The 18,967-nt window shown below is 36.4% G+C and overlaps 1 protein-coding gene across 1 annotated transcript in view; it reads right to left on the bottom strand.

Moving 5' to 3' along the window:
• Positions 1–3,887: 3,887 nt before the first annotated feature.
• Positions 3,888–18,967, bottom strand: part of LOC111511646 (uncharacterized) — a 63,432-nt gene continuing 48,352 nt past the window's right edge. The window contains exon 7 of the mRNA XM_074179933.1: positions 3,888–9,628. Within this exon, the coding sequence (XP_074036034.1) occupies positions 7,352–9,628 (2,277 nt within the window). The 3' untranslated portion in view covers positions 3,888–7,351. The remainder of the gene's footprint in view (positions 9,629–18,967) is intronic.

Here is an 18,967-nt window from a genome sequence, read left to right on the forward strand (position 1 = left end):
TAGCAGCACAAAGAGAACCTGTTTACAAGTCACTCGGCGATATCTCTGACGGTGTTGCCGGATGTAGCAGTTGTTCCTAGGAAATACTGTTTTTTCAGAACTTGCTACTTACTGCCTCATTAGTGAAGATCAATGCCATTTCATAGGAGATATTGTTTGCCTTCAGAATATGATTGACGTGAACTTGTGATGTTTATGTCTTGCTCCAATTTTCAGCGATATATCCTTCACTTAGCCGATGATGAATATCAATAGAATAGAAACGTATTCTGAGATAAACTTTTGACATGGAATATCGTGAAAGTTGTAAACCAGTGTTCATAAGAATGAAATTGCTGTCTGTCCCAGCAATGTATATTTTTAAATGTGTGGTTTTTATTAGAAAATATCTTACAGCTCTCACAACTAATGAATCCTCTTCCAATTTTTATAAACGTCATGCTGATCAATTGAGAATACTCCTTCACAGGACAGCTAAATTCCAAAAATCACTCCTATATAATGGGATCATCCTGTATAATAAACTGGCAACTTCGACTAAAACTCTGAAATCCGAAAATGTGTTCTAAAACCGTGTTAAATCCTTGCTCATTGAAAAGTGTTACTATAGTCGCCACAAGAATACCTAAACGATAATTTAATTGATGTAGTTATTTTCTGAATATGTCTAATGTGAATGTCAGTGTTATAGTATGCTTTTTGTTTTTAATTAACCTGCCATATGTACATACTGTAACCATTGACGAAAATAAATTACTATCTATTAATTTTATTATTATTAGATAAATCCTAGTGACAATTGCTTTTGTATGTTTATATTTTTATTCTTTTGTGTATTTACTACATATCGTTTTTATAGGTTCACACTTTTTTTATACTTCATTTCAACTATGTAATAAGGCACCATATGTATATATTATACCACAATGGTTTAATGAAGTATTATTATTATTATTTCTTTTCTCGTGTCGAAACTCTCTTATCTCATCATTTTCGATTGAGAGAGATTACCTGTTTTGTTTTTCCATATGTTGCGTATTTCTACGCTGGCTTGGCTTAATACGTTGTCTAACAACGTATTAAGCTAATGTATGCGGCTTACTTGAATTTTGTCGTAAACCAATGTTCCTCTCTGTGTAAGATCTAAGCTTGGCACCACTCGATGTTGTGTTGATGGATCCAAACATGGTCTGCTATTCCTGATTTGCTAGTTTCCCCTCGCTGTATGTGTTTCTTGTGCTCGGCAATGCGAACATTCAATGGCCTCTTAGTTTCACCAATATAGGTTTTTCCGCACTCACAGGGTATCTGGTAAATGCAATTCTTGGAATCGCAGTCCACGTTTGGTGGCCTGGTTTTTGTGAGGCTGCTACGGATGGTGTTCCCAGATCTGAAGCAGGTTCTGATGTTGTACTTGGAACCAATTCTTCTTATCCTCACCGATAATCCTCTGATGTAGGGAAGTGCAAGCACTGATTGTGTCGGCTTTTTTTCTTTGCTGGGCTCCTGCTGTCTTTTAGCCAAAATCTTTTCTACCATAGCTTTGGAGTAGCCATTTCGTTGAAGATCATTTTTGATGATGTCCTGTTTCTTCTCGAGACCTTCTTTCGTATTACAGAGCCCGAAAGCACGGTCTAATAGAGTCTTGATGATTCCTCTTTTTGTCGATTGATGGTGGTTGGATTCGTGGTTCAGATACTGTCCCGTGTGAGTGGGTTTTCGGTATACAGATGTTTCCCACTTAGTGTCGATCCTCTTCACCAAAACGTCTAAGAATGGCAATTCGTTGTCGATTTCCTTCTCCATCGTGAACGTGATGGAAGGTCTCACGTTGTTGATGTGTTTCACGAAGGCCTTTAGTTTAGTATTACCATGGTTCCATATTATGAAGGTGTCGTCAACATATCTCATACAGACTTGAGGTTTCTTGTGAGCTTCTTCAATGGCCAGAGTTTCAAACCACTCATAGCCAACATATATACACACATCGGAAAAGTCTAGGGATATTTTTAAAAATGGCAATAATTTTTTTTTAGATCGCTTTAGAGAAAAAAAAGTTGACGGGTGATTATTAAACGAATGTAACTTACAACAAAATTTATTAAATGGTCAAAAATACTGAGTGCGCATATAAGCAAAACTAAAAAAAAATATGGCTCTTCTTTGGCACCCCGAAAAAAAATCATAATACAAAAAAAATTGGAATCAGTACAAAGTATGGCCTCCACGCTGGTTTATTACGGCCCTACATCTATCGTGCATCGACAAAATGAGATTGTCAATGTCTTGTTGAGGTACATTTGCCCATTCAGCGATTAAAAGCTCTCTCAATTGAGACGTTGTGTGAATGTCCCCATATGCGGAGTAATTCTTCGTTGAAGCATGTCCCACACATGCTCGATGGGATTCAGGTCCGGTGATTGTGCTGGCCATGGCAATACATCAACACCTTCGTTGGTGAGCCAGTCAGTCACTAGACGCGCGACATGTGGACGAGCATTATCGTGCATTAGGTGGAAGTTTCCACCAACAGCACCAGCAAACGGACGGACGATAGGTAGAAGAATGGTGTCGAGGTACTGTCGAGCTGTGAGGGAGCGATTTGAAAAAACGAGATCGGTTCTGCCGCCGATCATGATTCCGCCCCATAGCATTACTGTACCACCTCTGTATGTGTGGACTTCCTGAACGTGTCTCAAACGTTCATCATTTCCGGGTCGTCTCCACAGTCTTACTCGACGAGAATCTGGATGAAATCCAAATCTGGATTCGTCTGTAAACAAAACTGTGGCCCAATCATTTGCATCCCAGTTTTGATGTTCTTGACACCACTCTAATCTTCTACCGCGATTGCCTCTCGACAAAGGTGGACATCTAAGTGGCCTTCTGTTGTGGAGATCTGCTTCATGCAGTCGATTTCTGACAGTATCACGACCAATAGTTACCTGGTGCGTCTGCTGCAACACGTTAACCAACTCAGGTGCTGTGATTGTCGGTTGTCTTCTTGCGGTTAAGACCAAAAATCGGTCTTGAACTGCAGTTGTAGCGCGTCCTCGCCCTGGATGTTGTTCGGCTGGACTGCCAGTTTCACGGAAACGCCGCCACAATCGACTGATAACACTTTGGGAGACCCCCAAACGAAGAGCTACATCATTTTGTCGCATGCCACCTTGAAGAAGCCCTACAGCTCTATTCATCTCAGCCAATGGTAAGTGATGGCGTTCCATGTTAAAGCACAATATTTCCAGTTCAATTGCTGAGCAAGAACTGCATATAATGTACAAACTCGACACTTTCAGATCATTCATTTTAGCCGAAAACCTACAGTTTGTAAAAAACTTGATAAAAGATTAGTTACCGTTTTTGCAGGCTTTGTTCAACCCATAGAAATCTACAGGGTGGTCGAGTGTACCAATTTAATCGAAATTAAACGACCTCATGCATTTATTTTTATAATATTTAGTATGTTATAAAAATATCACTTTTCCGATGTGTGTATATGGAGATAAGTGACGATTGTAGATACTAACAATCGAAACGACGTGAACTAATTCGTCTGGAAATCTCTCAACTTTTATCTTTATTTTCATTTTGTATTTCTTTACTTTTAGTTTTTGTTCAATTGTTTTATTTTTACTTGTATTTTATGGCACTATTATTTCATTTCAGGTTTTTTTGCTCAATATATTTGTTATTTACAGCTATTTATTTTTAATTCTTCTTTTTTAGTTGTTTCAGGGATTTCAAATCATTTTATATATTAGAAAATGGAAGTCCGAACTAGTGACATTCACATATTTTTTTACTAATTGGATTTTAAGGATGTGTCTCTATAATCATTTTGAGTAGTTTATTTTTCTCCGGGGAGGTATTGAAGTAAAACATGGTTTATAGCTTCATCTATTTCGTTTATTACATCTAAGATCTACTTGAGTAAATTATTATACAGTACACTTATTTATAATTTCCAAGTCTAATGCCGAAGGAAAGTTAAAGAGATAAGTAACTACTACTTAACAGCTATATGAACAGTCAATACTTTCTTCTAATGTACACAGTACAAAATTTGGATTCACTTCGTTTGAACATCAAAAGTGCTGTACAGTCAGCATCTCGAAAATATTGAAAAGATGCGAAAATACTAGATATAGAATATGGTCCACCTAGACAAGTGCAAATTTCGTAAAAATTATTGCGCTGAAATGCTAGTTCAAAAGGCCTCAAGGTTATAAATAAAAACATCAGCATCTTTTCATTATTCAAGACAAGCTATCCACTAGCCATTTACTGAACAATCAATACGGGGCATTGAAACACATCGAAGTGTATATTTACAGTTATTTACATACTTTCAAAATAAACAATATAACAGCAACAATCAAATGAGACTGAATAAAATTTCAAAAACTCAAATATTAAGTCTTGATGAACCGATGCTCCGCCAGAATGCCAGCGAAGCACCTCGTTGAGGAACTGATAAAAATAGTAGATAATAAAAACTTAATATAGGTAAAAATAAAACGATGATACAAAAAAGTACACACAATCACAATATAACATCAACCATGTTACTTTTGAAAATCGATGTATAAATCAGATTACTATCATACCTAGAAAGCTTTTTTGAAATAAGCTTCGCAGTGGACATTTCATAACGTTCGAGACGCATTTTGAAAAATATTTTTTGCTGGTATCTTTTTGGCAACACTGTTGACAGATCACGCGTGAATCGTTTCTTGTGCCATTGTCAAACTTGTTCAGTTTGGTCTATAATTCAACCATGAATCGACTTACGAGTGAACAACGCATGCAAATTATTGAATTTTATCTTCAAAATTCATGCTCGATGAAGAAAGTGTATCGTGCACTTCTTCCAATTTATAGGCAGTTTCGTCGGCCCTCTGAGGGAGCTATTCGGAAGCTTGTGACTAAATTTCTAACCCAGTTTACATTATTGGACATTAAACCACCAACACACATACGTAGAGTGAGAACCGAAGAAAATATTGTGGCTGTATTCGCCAGTGTTCGTGATGACCGTGAAATGTCGATTCGCCGCCGTTCGCAGCAATTAGGCTTCTGTTACTCCACTACGTCGAAAATTTTGCGAAAGGATTTGGGTGTGAAACCTTATAAGATACATCTGGTGCAGGATTTGAAGCCACACGACCTCCCACCACAACGTTTAACATTTGGTGAATGGGCGCTGGCAAAGTTGGAGGAAGCTCCACATTTTTATTGAAACATTGTGTTCAGCGACGAGGCTCATTTCTGGTTGAACGGATACAAGCAAAATTGCCGCATAAGGAGTGAGGACCAGCCAGAGTGAAGACCAGCGCTTGCAGTGCTACCGATGCATCCCGAAAAAGTCACTGTTTGGTGTGGATTACGGGTTGGTAGCATCATCAGGCCGTACTTTTTCAAAGAAGACAATGGCCTGAGCGTAACTGTGAATTGCAAGCGTTACCGTGTGACGATTGACGACTTTTTGTTACCCAAAATGAAAGAATTGAACATGCCTGACATGTGGTTTCAACAAGACGGTGCCACATGCCACACGGCACGCGAAACAATGGCCCAATTAAGAGACGCCTTCGGTGAACAGTTTATCTCACGTTTTGGGTCCGTCAATTGGCCGCCTAGATCGTATGATTTAACGCCTTTGGATTATTTCTTGTGGGGTCATGTTAAGGCTCATGTCTACAGGGATAAAGCAGCAATGACTGACGCTCTGGAAGCCTATATTGGAGCATTTATACGTGAAATACCGGTCGGTATGTTAGAGAGAGTGTGCCAAAATTGGACCTTGCGCATGGGCCATCTGAAACGGAGCCACGGACAACATTTGCATGAAATCATTTCCAAACATTAAATTATATTGATAGTTCTGTCGATTCCAATAAATATTTCATCAATTTTTTTAAAATACCTCTTAAAAAATCATCCAGTATCAAGCCCTGATATAGAAATGTATGCTTACACGACTGGCGTCAACGTTTTGGTTGATTTCCGGGGTTTGCCATGGTCTTCTTTGGTTACAGTTTCGAAACGTTTCAACTTCAACTGGGGCAGTCATCTTCAGTGCCTTACTCTTCTGAACGTATCAACTGAAACTGATCCAGTTGGTACGTCAAGAAGAGTACTTTGACCACCATACTGAAGATGGCTGCCGCAGTTGCAGTTGAACCGTTTAGAGATTGTAACCGAAGAAGACCGAAACATATCAAGCCCTGATATATTTGTAGCAATTTCTAGAAAATTCGGTCAACGAAATGATCTAGGTGACCTAGCCACAATTGATCAGGAAGAAATGTTGAAACAGAAGCTGCATCATGAATTTCTTGAAGCAGAAATGACAATATTCCACAATAAAACTTGCATGGGTCCACTGCCCCACACAACTTATTCGAAGAAACAGTCAGAATTATTGACTTAAACAGCAGAATCATAAAGAAGACAACTTTATCTGCTTACGAGCTATGCCATTTGGGGAAATGAATTATCGAAAAGAACAGTTCATTCCGGTCAGTCACAACTCACCCAAACTGTAGATTAATGGACTGACGCTTATCAGAAAACAACTACTCCCCTGGCTAATACCACGAAGGGCGTTGGATTATAACCGATAGGTGTCAGTGCAGGATTCTTGACAGGAGTAATTCCTGCATATGCTTTTGGCGATACAATAGCCGGAATCATTTTCAATCATTGGAACGGGCACACTTGAAACTAGTTTTGGGCTATTTGGCCTCTCGTCAGTTCAATGTTGTGTCCAATATCAACATGAAGTCGATGCTTTTGCATAATTAAAAAGCGAATCCCTTTCAGAGTATCATTCCTCGAACAAAACTGAAGCGAACGACCAACAATATATATGTCATCGCTCCACCTGCCCGTAAACGAGGTATTAACCAACTGCATATCCGAATCCCCCAATTCCTGGAATGAGGAAAAACTCTGGGGTTGGTGGCTAATTTGAGGCTTTCGACGATTGTATGGAAGATAGAAAAACATTTTGGGGCTAGAACTCTTGCTTTCCACGTTTCATAACTTTATAGCATTGGACCAAGGACTGAGACGCTCTTCGTCTCGCTAGATTAGAATCACCTTCCAGTTGACAGCAATTTTCATTCCATCGATTTTCAAAGGTAGATGGTTCTGAGATTCACAACAAGAACCAAGAACAAGTTCCAGCTATGCAGCGTTGAGTGTTACAATCGCTAACGACATATATTGTAAATCAATACAGAGAATCTTCATTACGTTATTAAACCAATTTGTACCGCACTCAACACTTTATCACATATTTCCTTCCATAATATCTCCGGCAGTCCAGTCAAAACTTTTCCGTTCATACTGAAATTTCTTTTTTCTCTTGCAATTTGGACTCCAAAACGTTCTTAACGGCACTGATCGTGGTTTCTTTGGGAACTGAGGTGGATGAAGTAGTAGCCGGTGAACCAGTTGGGGTCGATTTAGCCGTGTTCTCGGCAGAAGTTGGATGAATCGTGATCTGCGAGTTCAGCCTGTTTTGGTTCTGCCTGATCAGGAGACTGGGATTTGGAATATTCCTGATGTTTTGGTTCTGATTGGGGCGCAGATTCCGGATTTGGGCGTTGGTTGGCCTGAACTTGTGGATTTCGTTCAGTTTTGGCATTTTTTGCAGATTCGGTGTCTTCATTTGCCCAGGGTTCTGCATAGATGGAACCTTCAAAGCTTGTAAATTCGGTATTTGCGGCCTATTCATCATCAGGCTGGTGAATTGAGGTGTTTTGCTGTTCAAGCTAGAGTGCTCCGTAGCAACTTTGGACAGCATTTGAAGATTGGACAAGCCCATGTTACTTTTATCGTTGGGCCTACTCAAAGCATTGAGCTGTCTGTTGCTGGTTACGGCGAAGCCGTTCGTGTTTTCAATTTTGGGAGAGCTTCTAGGGGAATTGTCCGGCGATTTTCCAGTTCTTGAAAGGTCCAACGGAGCTATGTTGTCACATCTTTCCGGCATTTTTGGTATGATACTGATACCAGACTTCAGATTGACAGACTTTTTGATTTTCTCCAGAGGAATTGTGGCAGGTGGTGGCCTCTTGACAGATGTCTTCTCTTGAGGCTTAGTGTTGACTTGCATGGGGCTATTAGTAGGGGGGCTTATGAGAGTAATCTCGAGACTTGGCCTCTTATCTTGGATCTTTTCACTATCCTCGGATTTCCTTTTGACGCCTTGCTCTATTTTGCTCACCGTAAATCCGGGGGGATAGTGGGGGGTCATAATTTTCACTTTATCGTTATTGAGTCCTACTTTCTTTTCTATCCTTTCTGGTGCCTTGGCTTTAATAGTGCAATGCTGTTGCAGATTAGCTATTTTCCTTTCTAGCTGTTTGTTTGTTAATATCTTATTATTTTCAGATGCCATTTGAATTACTTTATCTTGAACTTTATTTGTAGCCATGTTCATTTGTTTGATTTTCGCGTTTTCGATTTTATTCTGCTGGATTTTCTCGTTTCGTTGGTATTTCTCGGCATAAGCATGAAAAGACTTAAGAAATGTCTTCTGGGCTTGCTTCTCAGTTTTCTTATCTCTCTCGATGTGAACGGTTGGGAGTTTCTTGCCCCATTCCTTTTCAGAAGTGTTTGTCACAGCAAAACCTGATTTGGAACTTGAAGGCTCCAAAAAGGTGCCGACCTTCGGACTTGTACTGTTACTCTCACTTTTCTGCTTGGGCAACACTGCTGACTCACTTACATTGCTCGAGGGCTCGGGCACTTTGATTTTGAACTTTTTGATTTCTTCCTGTCCCTTCAAAGCGACTTTCCTGGATTCTCCATTTTCCTTAATCGCTTCACCATTGCTATCAATTTTGATTTTTTCCGGGATAGCGCTAGAATCTTTAGATAGTGTAATGCTTGGAACAGTTTGCATATTCTTGTCCTCACTGGGAAGGTGTTTGTGTCTCACTTGTCGCATCTGCAAGAGTTTTTCTTTCGAACTGCTATCAGAGGAGTGGGGCTTCTCTCCGGACTGTGCTGAACTTTTATGATGTTTATGTTTGTGACCGTTATTTGTGATTTTCACAGTCAGTTTCAGTTCCTCCTCATTGGAAGCAATCTCGGCGTGAAGCTTTCTCTTTTTGTGAACGTTGAATTCGTTTTTAGAGTGCTTGCTTTTCTTTCGTTTCTTGCTGCTGTGGTGCACTGCGTATTCCTCGTCTTTCCTCTTCGATTCGTCCAGCTTCTTTTGAAGCGCCCATTCCCTATCCCTCTTTTCCGCGAACTTCTTTATTTCGTCCTCATCAGGTTCCTCATACTCATAAACGCACACTTTGTTAGGTTTTTCAGGTACTTTTTTGGCGTCTTTTTCTACTTGACTCTTACTTTGCAGCTGTAGGTGAGCGAATAATCTTTCTTTGCGATTCCTTTGATCTTCGGTTTCTTCCAACATGTTTTCGTTGTTATCACTCTTTTCTACTTTTTCTTCCTTGGGACTAGGTGGCGGTTTTGGGGCCTCTGAAGTTGACTTGACAGGTACTATTTGCAGTTGTTTTTCTCCGCCCACGACGGCAGTATTAACGATCTTGATTGGCCTTATTTTCATAGGGGTGAAGATTCGGTAGAAGAATCTCATTGGCTTGTCCTGAAACAATAAAAAAATTATCAAAAATGAGACATTTATTTCTTGAAGTGAATGAACCCAAAGATATTTCGATATTCTGTCAGAAATATTAAAATTTTCATAACTAGCATTCAACCTACTTTCACAGGGAAGTGCCTGAATCTTTTGCGAAGAATGTAGTCCTATGAATTGACAAGTTTCAGTGTATTATAACAATACTTTAAGTTCAATAACCCTGTATTTCTTGAAGCAATAACAGAAATACCAGATGTCTTCACGATGTGACGAATTTCTAAACATAAAAATGTGCAATTATGAAGAATATAACTGGATTTTTACGATAATTGTATGTGAGTAACGGGTTAATTTTGCTTGGTAAATGAATTATCGAGTATGAAATTGCCGAAAACAGTAACTTTATATACAGATCGCTAACCGTAAGACACTGTTGAAACATATTTTCATGAATATGTCTGATATCCAGCCATTTACATGCTCCGAAATATTTTCATTATGGGTTGAGTATAACCAATTAATCCTGTCTGGTTTTAGCCCTCGAAATGTTATTATGGGTATAACAATCATTAAGTATATCCAATATATCTTAGCTCTAAAAATATTATAGGTTCAACAATGATTGACTAAGCCAATACATCCTGTCTGATTTTAGCCCACATTACATTATTACGTGTCTAACAATCATTGAGCCAATATATGATGTCTGGTTTTAACCCTCAATATGGTATTATGGGTTTAACAATTATTGAGTATATAATACATTCTGTCTGGTTTAAGCCCACATCACAATATTATGTGTCAAACAATCACTGTGCCAATATATGATGTCTGGTTTCAACCCTCAATATGTTATTATGGGTTCAACAACTATTGAGTACTACACCCAAAACCCTGTCTGGTTTTAGACCTCAAGATGTTATTATGGTAACAACCATTGAGTATTACAGCCTATACATCCTGCCTGGTTTTAGCCCTCAAGAAGTTCTTATGGGTTCAACAACCATTGAGTACTACAGCCAATACATCCTGTCTGGTTTTAGCCCTCAAGATGTTATGGGTTTAACAACCATTGAGTACTACAGCCAATACATCCTGTCTGGTTTTAGCCCTCAAGATGTTATGGGTTTAACAACTATTCAGTACTACAGCCAATACATCCTGTCTGGTTTTAGCCCACAAGATTTTATTATGGGACTATTATAATTGAGTATATCCAATGCATTATGTCTGGTCTTAACCCTCAAGATGTAATTATGGATCCTGTCTGATTTCAGGCCTCAAGAAGTTATTATGATTTTGATAACCTTTGAGCCATTGAGCCCATATATCATGTCTGGTTTCAACCCTCAAGATGTTATGTGTTTAACAATCATTGAATCCAGGCAATATATCCTAGATATTATTATGAGTTTAACAACCATTGAGTATAGCAATTTCATCGTGTTTGATTTTAGCCCTCAAGATATTATTATTCAAGCTATAATTATGGGTTGAACAGCTATAAAGAATAACCAATACACCATATCAGGTCTTAACCCTCAAGATGTTATCAAAGGCTCAACATAATCATTGTAGTGGTCTCTCCAAATTGTCTTCAATTTCATTTAAGCTATTCATCAATTCAAATCGTATATTTTATGTATAATCAGATGTGTAATGTCTGTAAACATCTTAAAATTATTGCTATTATTGTTAGATATATCTTTGTAATTGTCACAATCTGTAATTATTTATGTTATGTACTGGGCTTGCTCCGTTGAATAATAAAAAACTCTAAGATCCCTCAGGTTCAACTCAACGGCAGTTTCCATGAATTGGAGTATTTTTTTGAAATGCAGTTATTTATCTATTTGTTTTATTGCTTTTTTTTGTTGTTAGTATTTTAACCATTTCACAGAATGTGAATCTTATGAATTCTATTTTTCTCTTGTCCCTTCATCATTGCTTATGCTTGAACATATCTTTGTTTAAAATGCTATTATTATCATTATTATTAGATAACTGATTCCGAACATTCACATTCCTCCACTTCATATTTTCATCGGCTATGCTATATCATTTTATTAATTTTATCGTGTCCCTTTCAAATAAAAATACAGGCTCAAACTGTGCAGGAATGGCGGATTTATTGCGAACCATTTCTAGCTAAAGTTATGTCAATCGTTATTCAGCTTGCAGACAGTCAAGTTGTAAGTTCGAGTCGGATGCAAAGCCTTTTACGGCGTTTGTTATGGTTGTAATTATCGTAGTCGTTTCTGCAAATGCGATGCCTTAACTTGGAACGAATTACTTCCTCGTAGTTTCACTAATTCTAATAGAAAGTTATAGGCACTAACTATGTTCACAATTCCCCATCAAGTTTATACTTATTGAATTATAACTTCGTGGGATTGCAGGCGAAGTAACATAGAACCCTTGGGAGATACGTATTACTCTCATTGTGACCAAACTGCCTATTATTTTCTTTAAAAAATATGATAGAAGTGATTTGTCGACTATAACGTAATCAAAAAACACCTCAGTGTAGGATTTCCACTGTATTGTGTACAGTATTGTGACGCCCAATATTGTATTATGTACACAATACAGTATTGAACGTCACAATACTGTACACAATACAGTATTGAACGGTACACTACTGTACACAATACAGTATTGTGATGTCTGAAGAGGCTATGGTATAGCAAAAGATGTGTCGGAGCACGACTTTTTGAGATGCTATCGCGTCACAATACCTTTTGTGTACAATATAGTACACAGTACAGTATTGTATTGTCTACACGTGCCGTCGCGATACGTGTTTCGCTATACGACGCTTCAATACTGTATTGTGTACACAAAATGTGACGCTCAATACTGTATTGTGTGCACGTGCCGTCGCGACACGTGTTTCGTTATACGACGCCCGGAGATGTGATCTCAATACTGTATTGTATACTGTATTGTGTACACGATACAGTATTGAGCGTCACAATACTGAACACAATACTGTGACGCCTGAAGATGCTATAGCACAACACGTGTCGCGGCTATCGATGATTTACAATGCCTGAAGATACTATTACGTCACAATAGTTTATTGTGTACTGTATTGGGTACACAATACAGTATTGAGCGTCACAATACAGTATTGTGACACCTGAAGATGCTACCTTATAGCGAAACACGTCTCGTGGTTCTGTGAACTGTCAAGTTGAAATTTCACATTGTAGTTTTTTTATTATCGGGGACAGAGTAATTTAAATTGTTCAACAAATATGTATGACACTAGTATGGAAAAATCAGTTTTGCGTGACTTTTTTGAAAAATTGTTCATTTATAATCAATATAATCAATACAGTCGCAATACTCATCGCAATACAGTTCACGTGCTTGCCAAAATCAGTATTTTTAGGCACAGAGGTTTTCACATTCCTTTCACACTGATTTTAAATAAGTGTTAGAATCCATACCGCATACAAATCGATGTCGTACCAATGTGAAGCCACCGTCGTCGAGAATTTAGTCCATGCGCTAATAAGACAATGAGTACATTGAACGAATCCACTAAAAACTCATTTTTCATTCATCTTTCGCAGTCTTTTGGATGAGTTTTTTTTTCTACTTTTTTCATGAAAAATATTTCTCTTCTGAAATCAGCTTGTTTTTTATATTACTTAATGTGTGTGGCGCTGAACATTAACAAATCCAATTACACTCATTCCTTCTGGTGTTCTATTTATTATTTTGGTTATTAATGTGAAGTTTTTCGAAATTATGGCACTGTCATAGTTTTTTCTTGCTTCAAGTAAATTGGTTTGAAATTTTTTTCATATTTTCATCTTGTTTTCTACTTTTTGTATTTTTTTTTTCATTCATCTTGTGTCTTCATTTTGCTCAATCGTTATTTCACTCTTTACTGGATGTTTATAATTGATATTTTCTTTATTGTTCAAACCATTATTAATTAATATTCACTTCAGGTCACAATAACTTGTTTTCTTCAGGACAAACCCATTTATTTACTTCAGTTCATTTATCCAAATGACTTTGTGATCGACTCCAATCCATATTATTTTCCATTTTTTGGAAAGTAAATCGATTTTTGTCCTTTCCTATTGTGTTTCCTGTGTCCCTTTCTACTTTGTCCTATTTTTATTTTTGTCTTTCCTAATTTTTTGTAGATATTTCCAAATAAATAATAGATTTGAATATAACTTATAACTTGTTCCATCATTATTGTATCCATCAAGAACAACTTCGTCGTTAGGGTCGTAATCGTAACGTAAATATCTAATGCACTGTTGTTATATTGATGATTTCACCAAGAAATTCATATGAAAAAAATGTTTAAATCAACGAAATGGGGAATGTTTCTGAGGACTTCAAAGAAAAAAAAGTCGATTCGACTCATGTAACTAACTACATTAGATTACCAAAAGCTTGGATTTGGTCAAACCCATTCCAAGTCTTGCTCCTTGACTAAGTCGGAAGTATGCTGCAGCAATAAAAAATAAAAGATATCCACTTCATTGTCCTTTATTCATGCACCAGAGAGCAAACAGGTATGAGGAAGAGAGACAGAAAGTTCGGAAGAATACACGTATATATTCAGCCGATTTCTCCGGTCTCTTTCAAACGCGTTGTCTGGGAGAGAGCCGTTCACAGAGAAAATGCCATCAAAGGGATGTGAAAGAGCTGCGGGAAATGTTATTAAAACAGACGCTGAATTGAATTAGGAAAGAGGGATGGCAAGTTTTTGTAGTTTAGTCTTTTGTTTTCTGAAGTAATTTTTGGTTTATTTCCCTTTTGAGGGTAACAAGGCTCTTATGGATATATTTTTGGATTTCAGGCTGAATAGTTTGTCTATTATTCGTAGTTTCCTTTGATATTCGCTGGTATATTGAGTTTACTTGAAAATTTCACCATTATGGTGATTTGAAAATGATCTAGGATTGGTTTTGGATTCCAAACCCCACCAATATTTGGACAGATTCAAAAGAAAGACCGAAGTAACACTGATTCAGGCTGAACGCGCTTACGGAAAGTCCTGAGGGCTGAAATCAGACGTTCAATGATGTTAAACCCACAAAAACATCTTGAGGGCTCAATATTTGTTGAACCCAAAATAACATATCGATGGCTTAAACAAGACACGATGTATTGGTTATTCTAAATAGTTGTCAAACCCATGATAACATCTTGAGGACTAAATATATTGGCTACATTCAATGGTTGTTTAACCCATAATAACATCTTAAGAGCTAAAACCATACATGATGTATTGGCTATACTCTATTATAATAACCCCTAAGTACTTGATTTCTTTCAAGTCTGTGATTTCCTCCTTGATGTTCTTAATTTTTATACTACTGAAGAAGGGTCTATTAACATCTGTTGTTGAGACTGCAATATAGTGTGTTTTCTTGACATTCAGGGATAATTGGTACTTATCCAACCAGTTTATGGCAATTTCCATACCTCTTTGCCATATCTCTTTTGTCCTTGTATTACCATTAAACAACATGACGGTATCATAAGTAGATATTTCTTGTATTATTGTATTTATACGTATATTAATGGTAACATTACTATCATTGTTGTATATATTATGATGTATCCTATTTGAATAAAGCATTTCATTTTTCATAGTCTAATAAACCTGTAACCATGTTTTCATGATCACATTTGTAGCTGCAATCAAATGTGCCAAATCTGGTACAATTTGAATTAAAATTTGAATAAATATTCATTTTAGAGACATACAATTGTATTTTTCCTCCAATTGCAAGACCTCTCGACTGAAATAAACTATGTTGAAAGTAACTGACGTGAAACTTATCTTGTTCTTCCACGGGCTTTGATCCGTGCCATACTGGCGAATCTATTAAAAACCAGCGCTTAGATATCGCATGAACTGTCGGCCGACTGGTTTCGTAGTAACGAGAATCGCTATGTAATCTAAAAATAGTACTAAAAATAGCTGAAACGCGTCGAGGATAAGGTCATGTCAGCCTATTTGTAAGGCGATAATTGTCATAACACTCTCATTTGCATTTCAATGAGCGCTGCTTGAGCTGAGGCGCATTTTTACTGACAAAAGATAAACGGCTCGCCAGGTCGCTACGTGAACGTGAAAATTAATTGTGTATTGAATGGTGGTGCGTTCGGTTTTCCTAATTGGTTCTCAAACATTTTAATGGACCGCCGAGAGAAAGCGGTTGCTTAGCAAGCATGAGTGAATTTTTTAACGACCGCTCATGCTCTTTCGAGTGTTTTCCTCATTATTCCACGATTTTATCGGCCCAGGAAATAGACTGTGATATGTGTTTTGTGTATTCATGCAGGATTTTTATACTGCGACTTTTTTAGTTGACGAGACATACCCTTGGATATTTTCTCAACTTTTTAGCATGACTGTTCGTCTACATGGTCGGTCTGACTTATTTTCACAAACTAGTTTGCACATCAACAGTGTGATAATGCAAATAAAAAAGAGAAAAACATCAATAAATTCAAGTAGAGAAATGATATAAGAAATAGTATATTCATATGAAATGACAAGAATGATTAAATATCTCTGAATATGTATAGGACCATCACATCCACGTCACAAACAATTATCACAAATAATATAAAGTATAAATATAAAATATATTAAAGTTACTAATTCTACTTGTGTATACATAAAAAAGGTGTACCGGGTGTCCCACATTTTATGTGATAGGCAATATCTGGTTTGTTGAAGGGGATACACAAAAATGTTTCATACAAAAGTTTTAGGAGTTCATGAGAGCTATATTTTGATATAATTTTTAAATATACAGGGTGTTTGGTGTAGGTGCTACAGACCAAAATTCCATTTTTCAAAATAGAACGCCCTGTATATCATTACATATTCAGATGCTACGTTAAATTCTGATATCATTTCATGTTTGGTTTTTGAAATTCGGTTACGGCGTTGTTGAGTTATTGCACTTTTCCTTAAATATAAAGAAATCAGGAAATCAGGACTGCCCGCAGGATGAGTCATTAATTCGATGTTTTGACTGCTCAAAAATTCACCTGTTTGACGAGATGGATGAGAGCTGGCATTGTCATGATGGAGAATGATTTGTCTTTGGCGGTTAGTTTTACGAATTTATCCGGCAACAAATGGTCGTGTACCACTCAGAATTGACCGTCCTACATTCGGCAGGAGAAACAGACGACCATTTGCTTTTGTTGGATATATATATATATATATATATATATAAATATATATATATATATATATATATATATATATATATATATATATATATATATATATACATATATATATATATATATATATATATATATATATATATATATATATATATATATATGTATATATATATATATATATATATATATATATATATATATATATATATATATATATTATTACAAACGAGGCCCCAGAACACCACCTTGAGGAACACCATGTTCATTTTTTTTCCTGACTGAGGACACCGTCTATCTTTATGATCTGCCGTCTATTTGTGATAAATCTTTCAGATGATTTCAGGTTTTATAGTTCAATCTGTCGGTTTGATAATTTTTTCAAGTCGTTCACTTGCGTCACACACTTCCTACAATGTGAGTAATGTTTTTGAGTCGATTATTGTATAATCCAGTTCTTTGAAAGTTTTTGTTTCATGTAAAAGGCCCACTTCAAATGGGCCTTTAAAATCACTGAAATCACGTTTTATCTACACAAATTGTCGTGTCATCACGTAGTTTTATTCTTTAACAAACTGATTCACATAATTCGTTTACTTTGCCATACAAGGTAAAGTTGACACACCAACATAATAAATAATGCTCTCGTATGCCAAGTTTGCAAATGGTCACTTCCATTTTTTTGTTTTTAGAACCCACAAAGGAAGTCCAAAATAAGGACTGTTCCCAAACTCCAGAATTGTTTTTTTGATTTCTTCTACGCTTAAAGTTCTAGTTCTATATTTCATCGATTAAAAATGTCAATTTAGCATAATAACTGTTTCTTTTGACCAATATAGTACATATTCTATATTTGATTTTTGTTTTTCTTTTTCAGATTTGCGTTACAATGAAATTTCAGAATGTGTATATCTGGTTCTATTTTGCGATACATGTATTAACTATTTGTTACATAGTAGAATCGTTTTTAAAATTTTGGCAGATATTTTTTAAGTATAAATGAAGGAATATTCATTTCTTGAAATCTGAGTGGAAATCTGCAAACATCATATACGAATTTGATGTTTGCAATATTATATTCCGAATATAAAAAATACCTTTGGTGTGTTACAGTATTATTTTGACTGTTTTTTCATTATGTTCTGTGGCACAACGATATAAGTACTTGGTATGGTCGTTTAGCTGGAATATACCTGCATGGTTTTATTTTTACTTCATTTTGAACTACGCCTCTGAGCAGAGTCTGTATGAACTGCGTGCAAAACATCAGTTATGGTTCTTTGATTTGAAATGAGTTATAATTTCCACTCTTATTATTTTTAAATTATTGGGTCAAGCCAAGTAATCTTATAGCTAACAGAGTGCATTAGGTAGGTATGAAGTTCAGGAGAAATGAATTCCCACGTATTCTCAGATAAATTATTCACACAAAGTGTCAGTCTGGAGGTGCATAAAGAATACGGTAATGTTAGCTTGGGATTTCAGAAATGACTGAATTCACAAGATGTCGAGTGTCGTCAACTGGAAATTCTATTCTTCAAAAGAATTCTTGTGTGAAAATATAATTTTCATCGGCAAAACTATTGTTCCATTTTGTAACTATTCATCTGTTATCCGTTTCAATTTGTACTATTTCAGTATTGCCGACGTAACTATGAATAACAAAGCTGTCAATTGTCAACAAAAAAACTACGTATGTACTCAGCTTAATGAACCATTTTCAAACAAACTGGATAATTAAACCGGTGTTCGCTTTTTAAATATTGCACACACATACATTTTCATCTCTAATCACTCCGTTATCTAATCAAGTAAACAATAAAATGCGGGTCAAATTCTGGTAGTCATAATGTCTAGATAATACTCATAAACAATACAAACGTTAATTATACAAACAAAGCAAATGGAAACGGTTTTTTCACATGGTATAAAGAATGACTTTACTCTTTTTCTTTGTCATACTAATAGTTAGTTAATTCTTCATCCCAACAGCATTTACATCTAAATTTCCATTGGAAATATCTTGGCAAACATGTATTGAAATTAAAAGCATATCTGAGGAATCACAAATTGAATATTTTTTAAAATAAACAAGCCTGTAATTTATGAAAGAGCTTCCAATGTTTACATGTAGTCTACTCGAACGTGACGTCACAA

The sequence above is a fragment of the Leptinotarsa decemlineata genome, unplaced genomic scaffold (assembly GCF_025532065.1).
Source record: "Leptinotarsa decemlineata unplaced genomic scaffold, Ldec_3_MD MMD2_P_RNA_scaffold_1, whole genome shotgun sequence".
In the NCBI taxonomy this organism is placed as follows: domain Eukaryota; kingdom Metazoa; phylum Arthropoda; class Insecta; order Coleoptera; family Chrysomelidae; genus Leptinotarsa; species Leptinotarsa decemlineata.